This window comes from Hemicordylus capensis, chromosome 4 (assembly GCF_027244095.1).
Source record: "Hemicordylus capensis ecotype Gifberg chromosome 4, rHemCap1.1.pri, whole genome shotgun sequence".
In the NCBI taxonomy this organism is placed as follows: domain Eukaryota; kingdom Metazoa; phylum Chordata; class Lepidosauria; order Squamata; family Cordylidae; genus Hemicordylus; species Hemicordylus capensis.
The window spans coordinates 64,351,697-64,367,567 of record NC_069660.1 but is presented as its reverse complement, the minus strand read 5'-3'; the positions used below and the strand labels follow the sequence as shown (position 1 = coordinate 64,367,567).

General features: G+C 42.5%; 1 protein-coding gene across 1 annotated transcript in view; it reads left to right on the top strand.

Moving 5' to 3' along the window:
• Nucleotides 1-15,871, top strand: part of LOC128323131 (C4b-binding protein alpha chain-like) — a 54,735-nt gene that overhangs the window by 13,234 nt on the left and 25,630 nt on the right. Inside the window, exons 5-7 of the mRNA XM_053245856.1 lie at nucleotides 606-797; nucleotides 4,848-5,039; nucleotides 5,129-5,275. Of these exons, the coding sequence (XP_053101831.1) occupies nucleotides 606-797; nucleotides 4,848-5,039; nucleotides 5,129-5,275 (531 nt within the window). The remainder of the gene's footprint in view (nucleotides 1-605; nucleotides 798-4,847; nucleotides 5,040-5,128; nucleotides 5,276-15,871) is intronic.

The following is a 15,871-nucleotide window of genomic DNA, read 5'->3' as shown; positions in this document are numbered from 1 at the left end:
TTTTTTTAATCTTTAGAATTAAAGACCTGATTTAGATCAGTATCATGCTGTGGAAGAAGAGTATTTAATTCTGTTCCATTTTCCCATCAAAAATCTCTCCCAAAGTTGTTATCAGCTTCTAAAAGTCATAGTCTGCCAACCCATTTTACTTTTTTTGTTCTTTAACAGGTGGTATATTGATGAGTTATTGATGGGTTAAGTCATCTTAAGTGGCGCAGTAGGGAAATGCTTGACTAACACATAAGGTTGCCGGTTCAAATCCCTGCTGATACTATACTGGGCAGCAGCAATATAGGAAGATGCTGAAAGGCATCATCTCATACTGCGTGGGAGGAGGCAATGGTAAATCCCTCCTGTATTCTACCAAAGAAAACCACAGGGCTCTGTGGGCGCCAGGAGTAGAAATTGACCTGATAGCACACTTTACCTTTATTGATGAGTTACTCAGCTGACACATTATTACATTCTGGTAAGGGGCAGTTAATAGAGGATTTTATAAGTCTGGAAGGCGGGGGATGAATCCCCACTTTTTCCCAGTTTGTCACACCCTAATCTCTTGCCCTCTTTATTTGTTCATAATTTCTATGGGGGTATTTTCATTACAGTTGATCCACATTTATGCGGTGCCCCATTAATTCCAAGTGGCAGTGTGCTGCCATTGCAATCTGAATATCATCTTAGAGAAGAAATTATTATTCAGTGCAGTCCACAGTATTATTTTCCTGATGAAACCATAGAGAAGATTGTAGCATGCCAAGGCTATAATTCGTGGCATCCTCCTGTACAACCTTGTGTCTGTACGTATAATTAATTGTTCTGTTGTATTCCCATCTGTTGCTTCTAGGGTCATGCCAATGTAGATGTTATTTTCTCATTGTCTAAATGGTCAGTTGACTTTCATCAAATGATTTATTGTGTATATTGTTGTACTCAATAGTTTGTTTCCCCCCAGCAACTTCCTAATTTAGAATGTGGTCTTCTTAACAGAATAAATGAATGATTTTTCTCCAGATTGTTAACATATTGGTATAGCGGTATCCCATGATTTGTTCCTAATGTATTTCTGAGTTTCTGTGCAGGAAAGTTAATGTTTTATTATAGCACTTACATTAACATAGTATACCTCTGTATGTTTGTACTGATGAGTTTATTCAGTAGAGGTGCTGCATTACATTACTTTATGTATTCACATGGGACACTGCTGTTCCTGAGGATAACCTAGAAGAAAACCAGAATAATTAAGGTTTTAAGTGGCATGGTGTAGATCTTCTCTCAAATAAATGTATCCTGTGGAATTTGGAGAGAATTTTGCATCCCTTCAACTTGAATAAACTCATTTGATAGTAGGCTCAGCACAACAGTCAGCTTGGTTTGTTTACATTCTGCTCATGTATTGCAAATGTATTGTGCTGTCTCAGTTGCTTCACTCCAAGCAGTTTCCAAGGAGTGGAAAGTTCCAGGGGTTGCAATCTGCCTTGGATTCTGGTTTCAATTGAAAAGAGAATCATTGCAGACTTACCATGTCTTTCAGTAACATTCCATTTATTTACACAAATGTATGAGTTGATGAATGAAGCTGAAAATAGTAAAACATTCCTAAAAGTAGCAACAAGTTACATCACAAAGCTCAAACTCTATAACAGAGTTATAGAGACATCACAGATGTCTCTGTGATCTGTTTGGCTCATGCATCTTCTAGGCTCTTAAAATCCCTTCCCCATCAAAGCTAGAAATTGGCTGCAATTTCTTTCACTTACTTGCATGTACTTCCAAGAGGTGGGGGAAGTTAATGTGGTAATCTTACATGTCCCTATGAACCACTGCCATGAGCAGCAGGAGTGGGGAGAAATGTAACAGTTGCAAGAATCATAATGGCAGCTGCCTTCAAAGGTGATGATAATTCACAAGTTACAGTATGAACAGCAGCATAGCAACAATGCAGAAATCAAATCAGTGCAATACAGAAAGAACTGCAACTTTGAATTGTCTTCAATCCTCATAGCTTGGAGTTTGAGTAGGGGGAGAAGGGAGATTGACTGTAATGACCACAAAGCATAACACAATGCTTCTTATCAGCTAACTAGTTTGTTGATGTTTGCGGGCATGGTTTGGGGAATGAGTGCAGCAGCCATGTGGCTATTAAGCTGGCTCTGAAACTAGAGAGGGAGAAGTGGCAGCAAAGGCTGCCACAGTCTGATGAAGTCTGAATATCTTGCCTAAAGTGGCAAAATTGGTGTGCTATTGAGGGGTGAAAATTTGAACATAAATATTCTCCAAAATCCCTGAATAATAAACTCATTTGCTGCTTCCAGCAGTGAGGGAAAATCGGCAAGATAATGCTGAACATATGCGCTGAATGCATGTTTTTTAGATTAGGTGATTTAGGAAGCCTGAAAGTCACAATTACTAGTGGATGTCTTTATGTATCTTGGAGGAAATAATTTTATTTATTTCATTCATGTATTATACTGCCTATACCAGTAGTCTCAAGGCAGTTCATAATCAGATAAAATAACCAAAAGAGTTAAATAGAGGAAGCCCTCTTTATTCACGGGAGTTCCATTCTCCCCAATAAGTACAGAAACCGCAGAGAAGGAAACCTTATCCCTTTGGGAATCCAAGGGTCAAGTTTCTTAAGTTTTTAAAAAGGGGCCAAAAAAATGGGAGGGGGAACAGAAATAAAAGGAAAAAAGCACAGTACCTCTCCAGGTCTCCAGCAAAGCCCCAAAATTATTTGAATTTTTGGTGAATATTTGCCAAAATGTTTTTCAAGTGTCACAAAATGGCTCTGTGCTTCAAAATGGCAGTTGGAAATGACATTGTGAGTCATTTCTAGCCACTTGGGAACTGTGGATAGGTGAAATTTGCCTATATTTCCTGCCATGAATAAAGAAACTGGGTCTCTAAGACAGGAAATCAAGAACTGTGATACCTTGGATAATGAAGGTCTCCTCTACCAAACATTTAAAATATCCATAAGATCCAATCTAAAACAAATTAATAAAATTCAGTTACAAATGTAGCTGAACAGGTGTATATTCAGTAATTTCCTAAAAGCCATCAGGGATGAAGCAGCTCTAACTTCGACAGGAAGTGTGTTCCACAACCCCAGGGCAACTACAGAGAAGGCTTGCGTATCACTCACCACAAGATAAACTGGTGGCACCCTATAGGTGGCAGGGTTCATAATGAAAAAGATATTCTATTAAATACTCTGGTCCCAGGCCATTGAGGGTTTTATAGGTAATAACCAGCATGTTGTGTTTTGCTCAGAAACCTATTGGCAGCCAGTGTAATTCTTTTAAAACAGGAGTAATGTGTAGGGATGTGCGAAACGTTTCGGATACAAAACGTTTTGTACCCAAAACAGCTTGTTTCGGGTGTTTTGTAGACAAAACAAAACACCCATTTTCCAGATCCTAAAGTTTTGTATACAAAACAAAACATCCCTGTTTCGGCTACAAAACGTTTTATTGTTTCGGACCTCCATTTTGTGGTGATCTCTGAGTGAGTCTCCATTTTGTATTTGACATCTCTTTGAATTTCCCAGCCTTCTGATCAGTGACCTAAATCATGGGCTGACCTGCTGACAATTCCCTCCTTGTTCCCCATTGGCTCTTTTGCTTCTTCCCACTCTTTACTGACCCGACATTGGCCAGGGGAAGGGTTACTAACCCATGGGGTGCTGGGTTCTGCTGTTTCTATGGTGTTCTGAGTGTAGATTCTCTGGTAGCATATGAGAGTGGATTCTTGTTTTTCACTGAAAATCTCATATGCTACCAGAGAATCTACAATGAACACCTCAGAAACAACAAAACCCAGTACCCGACAGGCTTGTGGGTATGGGGGTGGTTGGCACCCTATGTGCACTACACAACCCCTCGCTCTGGGCAACCCCGGTGCCCCCCAAGTGGAATTATGGGGCTGCTGAAACCTCCATTATTCCTCATGAGAGAAATCTTAAAGACACGTAAACTTCAACAAATCACAAAAGATCAGCCCTTTGCCCAATTCCTTTGAAATAATTCTGGAAGTTTCCTTGCCCCCATTGGGCACTACCACCCACCACACTCCGCTCTGGGTCATCCCTTTCCCCTTGATTTGAAGCGATACATTTGCTGGAATCCCCATTATTCCTTATGGGAAAATTCTTAAAGATGTGTAAACTTAAAAAAAATTCACCAAAAAAATCAGCCCTATGCCTAGTTCCTTTGAAATTTGGGTGGTAGCTTCCACCCATTGGACACTACCACCTCCACCCACTCTTTTTGCCCTGGGACCCTTTTTAAAAATCCAAATCGATTTGGATTCGGATTCAGAAAATTTGGCTACAAAACAAAACAGGGCTGATTCGGATTCAGAAAATTTGGGTACAAAACAAAACAGGGATGTTTTGATTCGGATACAAATCGAAACAAGAAAATTCCAAAATGCACACCCCTAGTAATGTGGTCTTTTTAGGACACCCCATAGACCAACCAATAATGTCCTCCATCCCTTTTTGTAGCTACCACAGGAGAAGGAAAGGCTGACCTGATCCGTGGGAAGTTGTAGAGGAAAAGGACAACTAGATTGCAGCATGTCAACAGCTTTTCATTTCAGGAACTAGAAAGGCTGGGGCCAGACTTGCTTTACATTATCTTAAAATGCTTGAATATATACTTAGCTTGGAGAACTTGCGCCATTCAAAATCGATACAACCTGTAACAGGATTTTCTTAATGTTTTGGTGAACACCTTTTGTCAGGTTGCAAGTTTTGCCGTATAATTGGTTCATCTAAAATATGAAAGATTTTGAAAAAGGTCATTTTTAGATGAGCTTTAGTAATAATTTATTTGTGTTTTTAGTTAGAACTTCACCAGACGTTTCTATATTTTCTATCCGCAATGGAAAAATAATCCACGGGAAGAAACCATCCTATGAACCTGGAGATAACATTACTGTTGAGTGTTATGCTGGTTTTACATTGTTAGGGCCAGCTGATATTCGATATATTGGTGGGAAGCAATGGTCTCCTAACATTCCATCTTGTTCTCTGAGTACGTATAAGATTTGGGAACATGTACTGACATGAAACATCCTGCTTTAACTGTGCCAGAGGCTTTTTTCTTTCTTTTTTCTCGAATAGGAGAGCTCTTTCTTCTCATTATGAGGCTGGGTATTGGCACACAACATCCTCAGACAACTGCCAGGATACCTGCAAAGCTTACAGAGCTGATGTCTCCTTTCTTCCACCTCCCAGGAGAACAGAGCTTGGATATCCACAATTTGGCTGGTGGCTGCAATCTTGTTTTCTGTGGTGCCTTGGGCAAAAGCATTGTTCCATAATATTATAGCGGGTTTTTTGTGGGGGGGAGAGAAGAGCTGCCATATTTCCCCCACAATGCTTGGAACAGTCCAGCATTGTGGATACTGGGATGGGGGTTGGGAAAGACAACTGGCAGACACTGAGATATGCTGTATTTCTGCAGTTTTTCAACTAGCAAAAAAAGGGCACAGGACTTACCTCCAAGGAAAGATCCCCTGTCAAAAGATCCCCTATAGAAATCTGGAGCCGGTTCTGTCCGTTATATATACTTGCATGGGCATAGGTAGTTCATTTAGCAATAGAATGACTTGAACGGCATTGTGTGTAGCTACTTCTTATTCTCCTCTGAGCACCATTTGATATTATAAGCTAGGTGGGAAGAGGTGGTGCTCTAGGGTGGCATGAGGACACTTGTTATCAGTGTTAGTCACACAGGAGGAAGGAAGCAGCATTGAGATTGTTTCCCCTGGCTTGAGACTGGGCTGGAGAGCGGGGCAGAGGCATCAAGTTGCTATCTGATGGCTGTCTGAAATTGAGCATTTGCCTACGACAGTGATATAAGGAGGCAGGAGCTGAATATTTTTGCCTGTGAAGGAAGTGTGACTTCAAGGAATGGTTCATGAAGAGCTCTCCTTTGGTTATAGCAGCAGAGTATAGAATAAAGTGCATCAAACTTTGTCCAAGTCATTGTGGAAATGGGTCAAGGCAAGATGGTATATTACCAAGTGTCTGGTCAGACTAACTTAATTAACTCACCTGCTCTAATAGACTCTAAGCTTGAACCTGCCAAGACACAACCTGAACTTTTCTGAAAGGGATTATAATGTTGTTTTCAATGAAAAAGTTCACAAAATGCACATAGCAAAAGGAATGAGAAAGAATGTTATAAAGGGCTCATAGTCTAAAAAGAAATGCAAAGGAAGCACCAAAAACAGCCACTGGAGAGCAGCTCTGCTGAGTTGAATGAGGACAATTGCTCCCCCCCTGCTAAATATAAGAAAGCAACTTTGAAAGGTGCCAAAGCAGCAAGTGGGGCTTTTTTCCCTTTGAGGGGAGGAGAATAGCTAGCTTTGGGAAAACCCCTCCTTCTGGGCTGGGAAAGCAGACTTCATTTTAATATCCAGAGGGCAGGGGGGAATTCTCCTTTGGTCGCCAGATGACTTCCTGCCTTTATTGCTGGCAGGCATGCTTCAGTAGGCTCCTGCTTCAGGAGAGCCTATGTTTTGCTCCCCCCCGCCCCCTTTAAGAAAAAGACCTACTAATTTGAAGTTAAGCTTCTTTTCAGAAGATGACACATTTGTCCCAAGGCCTATCTAGTCCAGCATGCTGTTTCACACAGTAGCCCTCCAGATGCCTCTGGGAAGCCCACAGGCAAGAAGTGAAGGCATGCCCTCTCTCTTCTGATATTGCTTCCTTGCAACTCGTATTCAGAGGCATCCTGCCTCTGAGACTGGAGGCAGTCTATATTCATCACGATTGGCAGCCATGTTCTCTATGAATTTGTCTAAGCTCCTTTTAAAGCCATCTAAGCTGGTAGCCATCACCATATCCTGTGGTAGAGAATTCCATAAATTAATTAGGCACTTTGTGGGAAAGTACTTCCTTTTGTGGGTCCTGAACTAGGGATGTCCAAACAGGTTCAAATTTGAACCGGTCCAGTTCAAAGTTGAACCAAACAAAGCATTGAATTGGCAATGCTGGTCTGAGTTTGAACCAAACAGAGCCTGGTTCTTTTCGAACTGGTTCGAGCCTTCAAAACTGGGTTCAGTGGTAGGCATCCATGGGTGCCAACTACCACCCAAACCCCAAAGCAATAGGACAGTCCTACAATTTTTAATGATTTTTTTGGGGGGGGAATATTATTTTTCTCATAGGTATAATGGGGACTCAAACCAGCCCATTATTCCCCATGTGGAGTACTTAGGGGCACAAAACTGGGGTGGGTGGTAGGCACCCAGAGGTGCCTACCACCCACCGAATGCCAAAGCAATCAGACACTCCTGTGGTTATTAATGATTTGCTGAAGACTTGTTCAATTTTTGCATGTCTCCCATAGGGAATAAGGGGGATTTGAGGATGCCCCATTCCCCACCTTTGTGGGGGTGCCAGGGCACCCAAAAGTGGGTCTGGGAGTACTGCAGGTCTGGCCTCAACTCCCCCCAGGCAGCCCCAAGTTTGTAGGATTTATTGGTTTTTTTAAAAATAATTTTTTTCCTTTCATTGCAATGCATAGAAGTCTCTCCCCATTCATATAAGTAGAACAGTGAGAGTGACCCTAATTGCTGTGAACTCTGAACTCAGAGTCCTTTCAAGCCAAGCCTCTGGCCTAGCAAATTTACTGTGGTTGCAGTCTTCCTTGGCTTCCTTCTGGCCTGCTGGTGGTGAGAATCTGCTTGGCAGACCTGGCTGTATTTTTGCAAAACACATGCCCGAAGAGAAAAGCAGAAAAAATGGTTTGTGTGTGTTACTTTAAGTTCTCCTCCTTCACCATGGTGTGTTTTTGCCCTGCCCCTCTTTCTTTGCAGTTTGCGTGATGCCGGGTTGGTTTTACTGTCTTGCCCTGCTGTCTTGATAGGTCTCTTGTTGATTTGTGTGGCTGTTGTGTAGTCTGTGCTGTGTGGTTTGGTTCCCTTGGCTTTGCAGTTGTGCGGGCACAGCAGTAGTAGGTCAGTTTCTGTGGTGGTTTTTTGGTTCTTAGCTGGGTTTCTTTTTACTTCTCTCACTGTGTGTTGGTAGTGTGGCCTGCTAGGGGCACAAACCTGGGGTGAGTAGTAGGCACCCATGGGTGCCCACCACCCACCGAACCCCCAAGCAATGGGGATTTTTATGTGATTTTTTAAAAAATAGCTTCCCCCCCATTTCTCCCATAGGGAACAATGGGGGTTTGAGGTGGCCCATCTGGCCCATTTCCCCACTTTGTAGGGTGCCCAGGCACCTCAAAGTGGGTCTGGTGGAACAGCAGGTTGTGCCAGAACTTTCCCCAGGCAGCCCTTCTGAAGAGCTTTTCATAATATATACAAACCAGAGAATCCACTCTGATCACCCAGAGCCTCATTTCATCACTTGGGCCATTGGGGAGATGATCGCTTTGGACAACCAGCCATTCCAGGTGCTGAACATCTGATTCTGCCAGCTGATCCTACTGCTTGCTCCATACTATAAAATCCCCTCACACACCACCTTAAGCAGTCAGTTGGTGCTCTCCCTGTACCTGGCATACAGGGAGGTCATGTTGGAGTCCCAGTACAGATCCAGTGGGGTGGTGGTGGCACTCTTCATTGTGAAAACTGTCCATTTATTCCTACCCTCTTTCCTGTCCTTTAATCAGTTACCAATCCACAATTGAACCTGTCCCCTTATCCCATGACTCTTAAATTTGCTCAAGAGTCTTTGAGGATCACCATCAAAAGTTTTTGAAAGTCCAAGTATACTATGTCAGCTGGATCACTTGTATCCATATGCCTGTTGACACTCTCAAAGAACTATAAAAAGTTGAGGAGGCAAGATTTATCTTTGCAGAAGCCATGCTGGTTCTCCTTCAGCAAGGTCTATTCTTCTATAGGTTTAGCAGTTTTATTTTTAAGTATGCTTTCCATCTATTTACCCGGAAGAGATGTTCAGCTGTTGGGAATTCTCTCTGGTAGAGAAACCCTTCTTTCAATTATAGCAGAGTGCACAGAGGCAAAACACAGCGGAATTTACTTAGGTATGCGTGTATGCTGAGAGTAACTTGGAGCCAATTCATAGTTTCAATTCAATATATAAGGCATTTATTAAGGAACTCCATTCTAGATAGGAAAGTGAGGAGTTAGGATCTCTAATCTATCTATCTAGCTGGATGCAGATGGATTCTGCATCTTCTCTGCACACATGGTGGAGGGAGAAGAGCTTGCCATGTTGCAAGGTAGAAGGATAGGAAGAGAAGAGAAGGAGGAAGTTAATCCCTTAGAGTAACAATAGCAATAGCACTTACATTTATATACCGCTCTATAGCCGGAGCTCTCTAAGCGGTTTACAATGATTTAGCATATTGCCCCCAACATTCTGGGTACTCATTTCAAAAGGGGTAGTGTCAGAGCAGTAGAAATCCACATTTCAAAAGGGGTAGTGACAGAGCAGTAGAGAAGGGATGGCCAATGTCTTGACCCTCTAGCCCTCTGACTCACTAGTCTGTCCTCCACTGTCTGAGACAAGAGACAGCGCAAAGTCCTTAACTTCCAACACCCCCTCTCGATGTCTCGTGACTCAGCTCACAAGATTCGTTTTCTCTCTCAGCTTTTCAAAGCAGGGTCTCGGTAGTGGCTTAGTGAGTATGTCTGCAAGCATTTCATTTGTTGGGCAGTAGATCAGCTTGATTAGTCCATCTTTTTGCAGACTTCCCACTACATGGTACTTCACATCAGTATGCTTGGTACCCCTCTTTACATCTTCTTGTTTGGAGAGTTGAATGCAGCTTTGGTTGTCTTCATACACTGGTATGGGCTGTGGTACATCTGTACCTAGATCTTTCAGTAGTTGACACAGCCATTGTATTTCGTGACAGCCCTGTGCAGCTGATACAATATTCTGCTTCAGTGGTTGACGATGCCACTATGTCTTACTTTGTGCTTGACCAGCTTATGGCTCCATCTCCATAGAAAATTATGTGACCGCTGGTGGATTTCCTTTCTGTTAGGTCTCCACCCCAGTCTGCATCTACGTATGCTTCTAGTTTTGGTTGACTGTTAGCTGGTAGCTTGAGCTTAAAGTGTGCAGTACCCTTTAGGTACTTAACAAGTCTCTTAATTGCATTCCAGTCCTTGACTGTTGGTGATGCGGTCTTTCTGCAAAGTAAGCCAACTGCTGTACGAATATCTTGCCTAGTGAGTGTACTAATGTATAGAAGCTTACCCAATGCTTCACAATATCTATGGTTATCAGATAGTGGCTCAGTTTGATCTTCTTGCTTTATGTAGTTCACTTCCATTGGAGTTGGTGTAGGATTCGCATTTTCCAGTCTGAGCAGGTTTATCAAGTCTTTAATTTTCTGTTCTTGGTTGATGAGGAAACTTCCATCTTTCTCTCTTTGTACTTGAATGCCCAAGTAGTGTGTAATGTTGCCAAGTTGCTTGACTTCCACATCTCGGTTCAGATGATGCATTATTTCCTTGCTGTCATCTGGATTTTCATAGGCAAGAATCAAATCATCAACATACGCCAAAATGTAGGTCCATTTGCCATCTATGCATCTCGTGTACAGGCAGGGATCCACTTCACTTCTTTTGAAGTTTGCTTGAAGCAGCATATCATTTAGCTTTATGTTCCATGCTCTGGCAGCCTGTTTTAAACCATAAATGCTCTTTTGCAGTTTGCATACATAGTCCTCTTTCTCTAAGAAACCTGGTGGTTGTTGCATGTAAATATCCTCTTCTAGTTCGCCATGCAAGAATGCAGTTTTAACGTCTAGGTGTTCAACATGCATTCCTTTGCTAGCAGCAATACTTAACAGAGTCCTTACTGTGGTATGTTTAACCACTGGTACAAAGGTTTCATCATAATCTTCTCCATATTTCTGTGAATATCCTTTTGCTACTAATCTGGCTTTGTAGCGCTGAATCTCACTATCAGCATCATGTTTGAGTCTGAAAACCCATTTGCAGCCTATAACTTTCATCCCTTGAGGTAACTTAGTAAGAGCCTCAAGCTCTTCAATTGCAGCTTGTTTCTGCTTCTGGTTGTGGTAGCTGGGATATTTCCTCCCATGATGAAGGTTCTGGTTGTTCCACCATTCTTGCGAGGTAGGACAGTCTCAAGGCTGGAACACCTCTGTTTGAGTGCGTTGATCGCCTCACCTCACCCTCTGTGGTCTCTCCCATTATCTGGTGGATCGCTGGGGGTCTCTGTGTCTAGCGTGGTTGGATCTGGATCTGCTGTCTCCTCCTCAGTTCCTCTGAGATCAGGAAGCATAATCCAGTCATCAGAGTGTTTGGTCTGGTTGCTTGCTTCGGTGTAGGCCCCCTCTGAAGGTGTAGCTCTTTTATTCTCATCAAAATACACCAATCTGCTTATGGTTATCTTGTTGGTGTCAGGATCCAGAATTCTGTAGCCTTTGGATTGCGCTGAGTAGCTTACAAAAATCCCTTTTGTGGCCCTAGACCCTAACTTAGTCCTTTTTTCCTTTGGGATGTATGAGTAAGCCATGCTTCCAAAGACACGCAGATGCGTCATGGACGGCTTATGACCATGTCAAAGTTCATATGGTGTTGTTCCTATAGGTTTTGTGTGCATTCTGTTTTGTATGTATGTAGCAGTCATGATGCCTTCTCCCCAGAGTTTCTGTGGGAGGTGTGTGTCAGCAAGCATGCATCTTACCATGTCCAGGAGATTTCTTTCTGAGACTCCATTCTGGGATGGGCTGTAAGGTACCATGGTTTGATGCATGATTCCATGTTATCTCAGGAACTGCTGTGTGGCGCTGGACATATATTCTCCTCCATTGTCTGTGCGCAGGATCTTTGGCTTCCACCCAAATTTGTTGCTTGCCATGGCCACGTAGTCCTGGAGTTTCTCGAGCATCTGCGATTTCTCCTTTAGTAGAAACACACATGTGTATCATGAGAAATCATCTGTGATTGTTAAGAAATATTTTTGATTACCTATGGTTGCTGGTAGTGGTCCAGATATATCGCTGTGGATCAGCTCCAGGGGTCTTCTGGTCTTCCTTTCACTCTGCTTAGGAAATGGCTTGTTAACTGCTTTGGACTCAAGACAACAAACACAGTTAGTTACAATGTCACATGGTACAAAATCAATGCCATTAGCTAATCCCTTTTCCTTCATGTTCTGGATTGACTCATAGCTCCTGTGTCCCATGTGTCTATGCCACAGTTGCAAGCAGTTTTCATGCAGGCATGGCTTAGCAAGGTTCACTTCATTAGGCTGGTATGCCTCAGGTTTGGACTGGGCTGGTCTTTCTCTGTCTGTCTCTAATACAGGTTTTTCCTGCACACTGTATAGGCCTTTGCATTTAGAGCCTACAAGGCAAACTTCTCCATTCTGGGTAACAACACATTGTCCATTTTTAATATACAGTTCACAGCCTTGTTTCTCTAGCTTGGATATTGAAAGCAAGGAGCTTGAGAAGTCAGGGATATACAAAACATCTCTTAGAAAAAATGGTTTAACTGATCCATCCAATAACTTGCAATATAAAATTCCTTCGCCTTTCTTCTTGACTTTAATTGTAGTATTATTGCCCAAATGAACAGTCTCTTCAGGAATATCAAACAGTTCAGTATAGAAACCTAAATTATTTGAAATATGGACTGTAGAACCTGTGTCCAGGATAAACTTTTCATCGCTTTGCATCAGGCAAACATTAAAAATTTTATTTGAATATCTTTCTGTTTTGTTGGTTTTCTTTGTCTGATTCTTGGGACAGTTCGCCACCTTGTGGCCAAATTGGTTACACAGAAAACATCTAAAGGCATTAGTCCCAGTTGGCCTCATTTCAGGAGCAGTCTCCCTGCTGGCAGTTGTGTGACCTCTCTCTCTGGACTGAGTTTCCTTGGCAACGAAGCCAGACCTCTTTGTATGCAAATGTGGGGGGACCATGCAGTTTCCTCTTGCAGCATTCCCTCCCCGACTTAGGTTTCCTCTGGAATGACCAATTGTTGCTTTAAGAGCAAAGTTACTTGCCAATTCACTTTCATAGCGAGAATTCAAAACTTTTCTTCTGTTTGCCTCAGAAGATAACATTTCCACTGCTTTCTCAAAGCTTAGAGTGGTGTTGACTTCAAATTGGCCGATTATATTGCTATAGCTGGTGGGCATGCTTAGGAACAGAGCTTCCAGCTTCTGACTCTTTGTAAATTCCTCCCCTGCAGCTTTAAATTGAAAAAAGAAATCTTCCAGCAATCCCACATACATGGCAAAACAGTCCCCATCTTTATAGTGGAGATCCTGCATTTTCTTTCTCAAGTTATAGGTGTATGCCCACCCCTTTTTCATATGCACTGAATCTAGCTTGCTTAGCATTTCCCTTGAGGTTTCAAGATCACATATTGTGTAAAGGTAATTTTTACTCACAGAAGCTGCGATCAAAGCTCCAGCTTTTGCATCCTTGAGCAGCCATTTCTCTCTAGCAGTTTTCTCAGCAGCTGTAGTTCCTTCTGCGGCGGGGTCCTCAGTTACTTTCTCGAGTCCTCCTGCTTTCAGTGCAAGCCTCAATCGGGTTTTCCATTCCAAATAATTGTCTGCGTTCAGGATAGTCAGCCTGAGTTTCCCTCTAGGTAAGTAGCCATCCTCACTGGCTCCAAAAAAGGCAGCTGCTGTAGATTAGCAATTCAAAGTGTCCACGCTATATCTCACTGGATCTCCTGGAACAAACTTAACTCTCTAGTTGCAGTACACGCAGCTCAAAATACTGGGCTCCCATAACCTGTTGGGAATTCTCTCTGGTAGAGAAGCCCTTTTTTCAATTATAGCAGAGTGCACAGAGGCAAAACACAGCGGAATTTACTTAGGCATGCGTGTATGCTGAGAGTAAAGTAGCTTGGAGCCAATTCATAGTTTCAAATCAATATGTAAGGCATTTATTAAGGAACTCCATTCTAGATAGGAAAATGAGGAGTTAGGATCTCTAATCTAGCTAGCTAGCTGGATGCAGATGGATTCTGCATCTTCTCTGCACACATGGTGCAGGGAGAGGAGCTTGCCATGTTGCAAGGTAGAAGGAACAGGAAGAGAAGAGAGGGAGGAAGTTAATCCCTAAGAGTACCAATCTACATTTCAAAAGGGATAGTGTCAGAGCAGTAGAGAAGGGATGGCCAATGTCTTGACCCTCTAGCCCTCTGACTCACTAGTCTGTCCTCCACTGTCTGAGACAAGAGACAGCGCAAAGTCCTTAACTTCCAACAAGTTAACTGGCCTGTAATTTCCCTGCTCCTCCCTGGACTCCTTTTTGAAAATTGGTGTTACATTGTTTCCAGTCTGGTACAGACTCTCTGATACCAGTCCTTTCATACAGAGCCTGATTGTAGGGACAAGTTATATATTTTTGCTAGGAGATCAGTAATTTTATAGAACTCTTGGGTGGATGCCATCTGGCGTCGTCTGGAGGGAGGAGCAGTGAGCGGGATCTTTTAAAAGGGGGAGAGCCAATCCTTACCTGCTCTCCAGTGCCCCATGCAGCTTCCTGCTGTGATGGTAATCCTCCCAAGAACCCATTCATGGTGCTGGCATGCACATGGAGTTCATGTGTGCATGCATGGACTCTATTTGCATAATCAGCAGCGCCATGCTGACCATGCAAATGGGATCAGCACATTCGTGGGTGCCATGTGCTTGCTGGCGCCGTGTGCAGATTCTTGGGAGGAGTACCATCGCAACAGGAAGCTGCAAAGCGCAGCGCTGAATCTGTGCTGCAATCTGCACCGAACCTGTGCTGGAAGCTGCATGGGGCAGCATTCCCTCCTCCCCCCAGCAGTGCCAGACATGTGCACGGACCTCAGTTTGTGCACCTCCCTACCATCTTGGTGATTTGTTAATATTTAGTTTTTCAAGACAGTTTAGAACATCCTGTTGTCACCTCAAATTAGTCCAGTTCTTTTTTGCATTTATATTTTTATTGGGATTCTATATACCAATGTGACTTCTTCCAGTTCATCTTTCAACATGGTTATACTGTTACATCTATATTTGCTCTCATATAAATATTTTCATCATATTTTACCAACATAATCTTTTAGTTTCATTACTCAAACAAATTCCCCAACTGTTGTTTTTACATTTCAAGCCCCATTGATAAATCCAAATTTACATTGTTTTTTCCTATACCACAAAGAGGGTTTCCAGTCTTCTAAAAAACTTCCTAAATGGCCATCTCTTACTAATACAATAAATTTAGAAATTTCTGTTTTCTTTCGGGATTTCTTCATTGATTAAGCCCAACAGAAAGAGTCCAAATCTCTTGTGACATACATTTGAGAATCTTTTTATTTTCAAATGTTATTCTAGTTTTGTAGAGAAGTAAAGAGGCCCTAGGATATGATTTATGATGATTTTAAAAAAAAATTAGTCCAGTTCTTCAGCCTCCAAGCTTGAGAAGCTCAGCTCCAGTGCAGTATATGCTCAATATTCTCTGCCATGAAGACAAATGCAAATAATTCATTCAACTTCTCTGCAATCCCCATATCCTCCTTAAGCATCCCTTTCACTCCATCATCTAATGGTCCTGTGGCCTCCCTAGCAAATTTCCTGCTTCTTGTGTATTTAAAGAAAATTGTATTGTTTCCCTTGATGCTTTTAGCTATATTTTCTTCAAACTCTCTTTTTGCATCCCTTATTGTCTCCTTGTGTTCCTTTCTATTCTCTTCATTTGGGCAGGACTTCTGTTGTCTGAAGGAAGTCTTCTTGCCTTTTATAGATTCCCTGACTCTACTTGTTAGGCATGCTGGGATCCTCCTGGACTTGGCGGTACCTTTCCTTCAACAGAGAGTGAAAAGGAAAGTTGAAGGGGATGCCTGATGCTCTTCTCTAAACTAAAAGAGACATCACAGTCTTTCTGAAGGAATCCACGCCCCC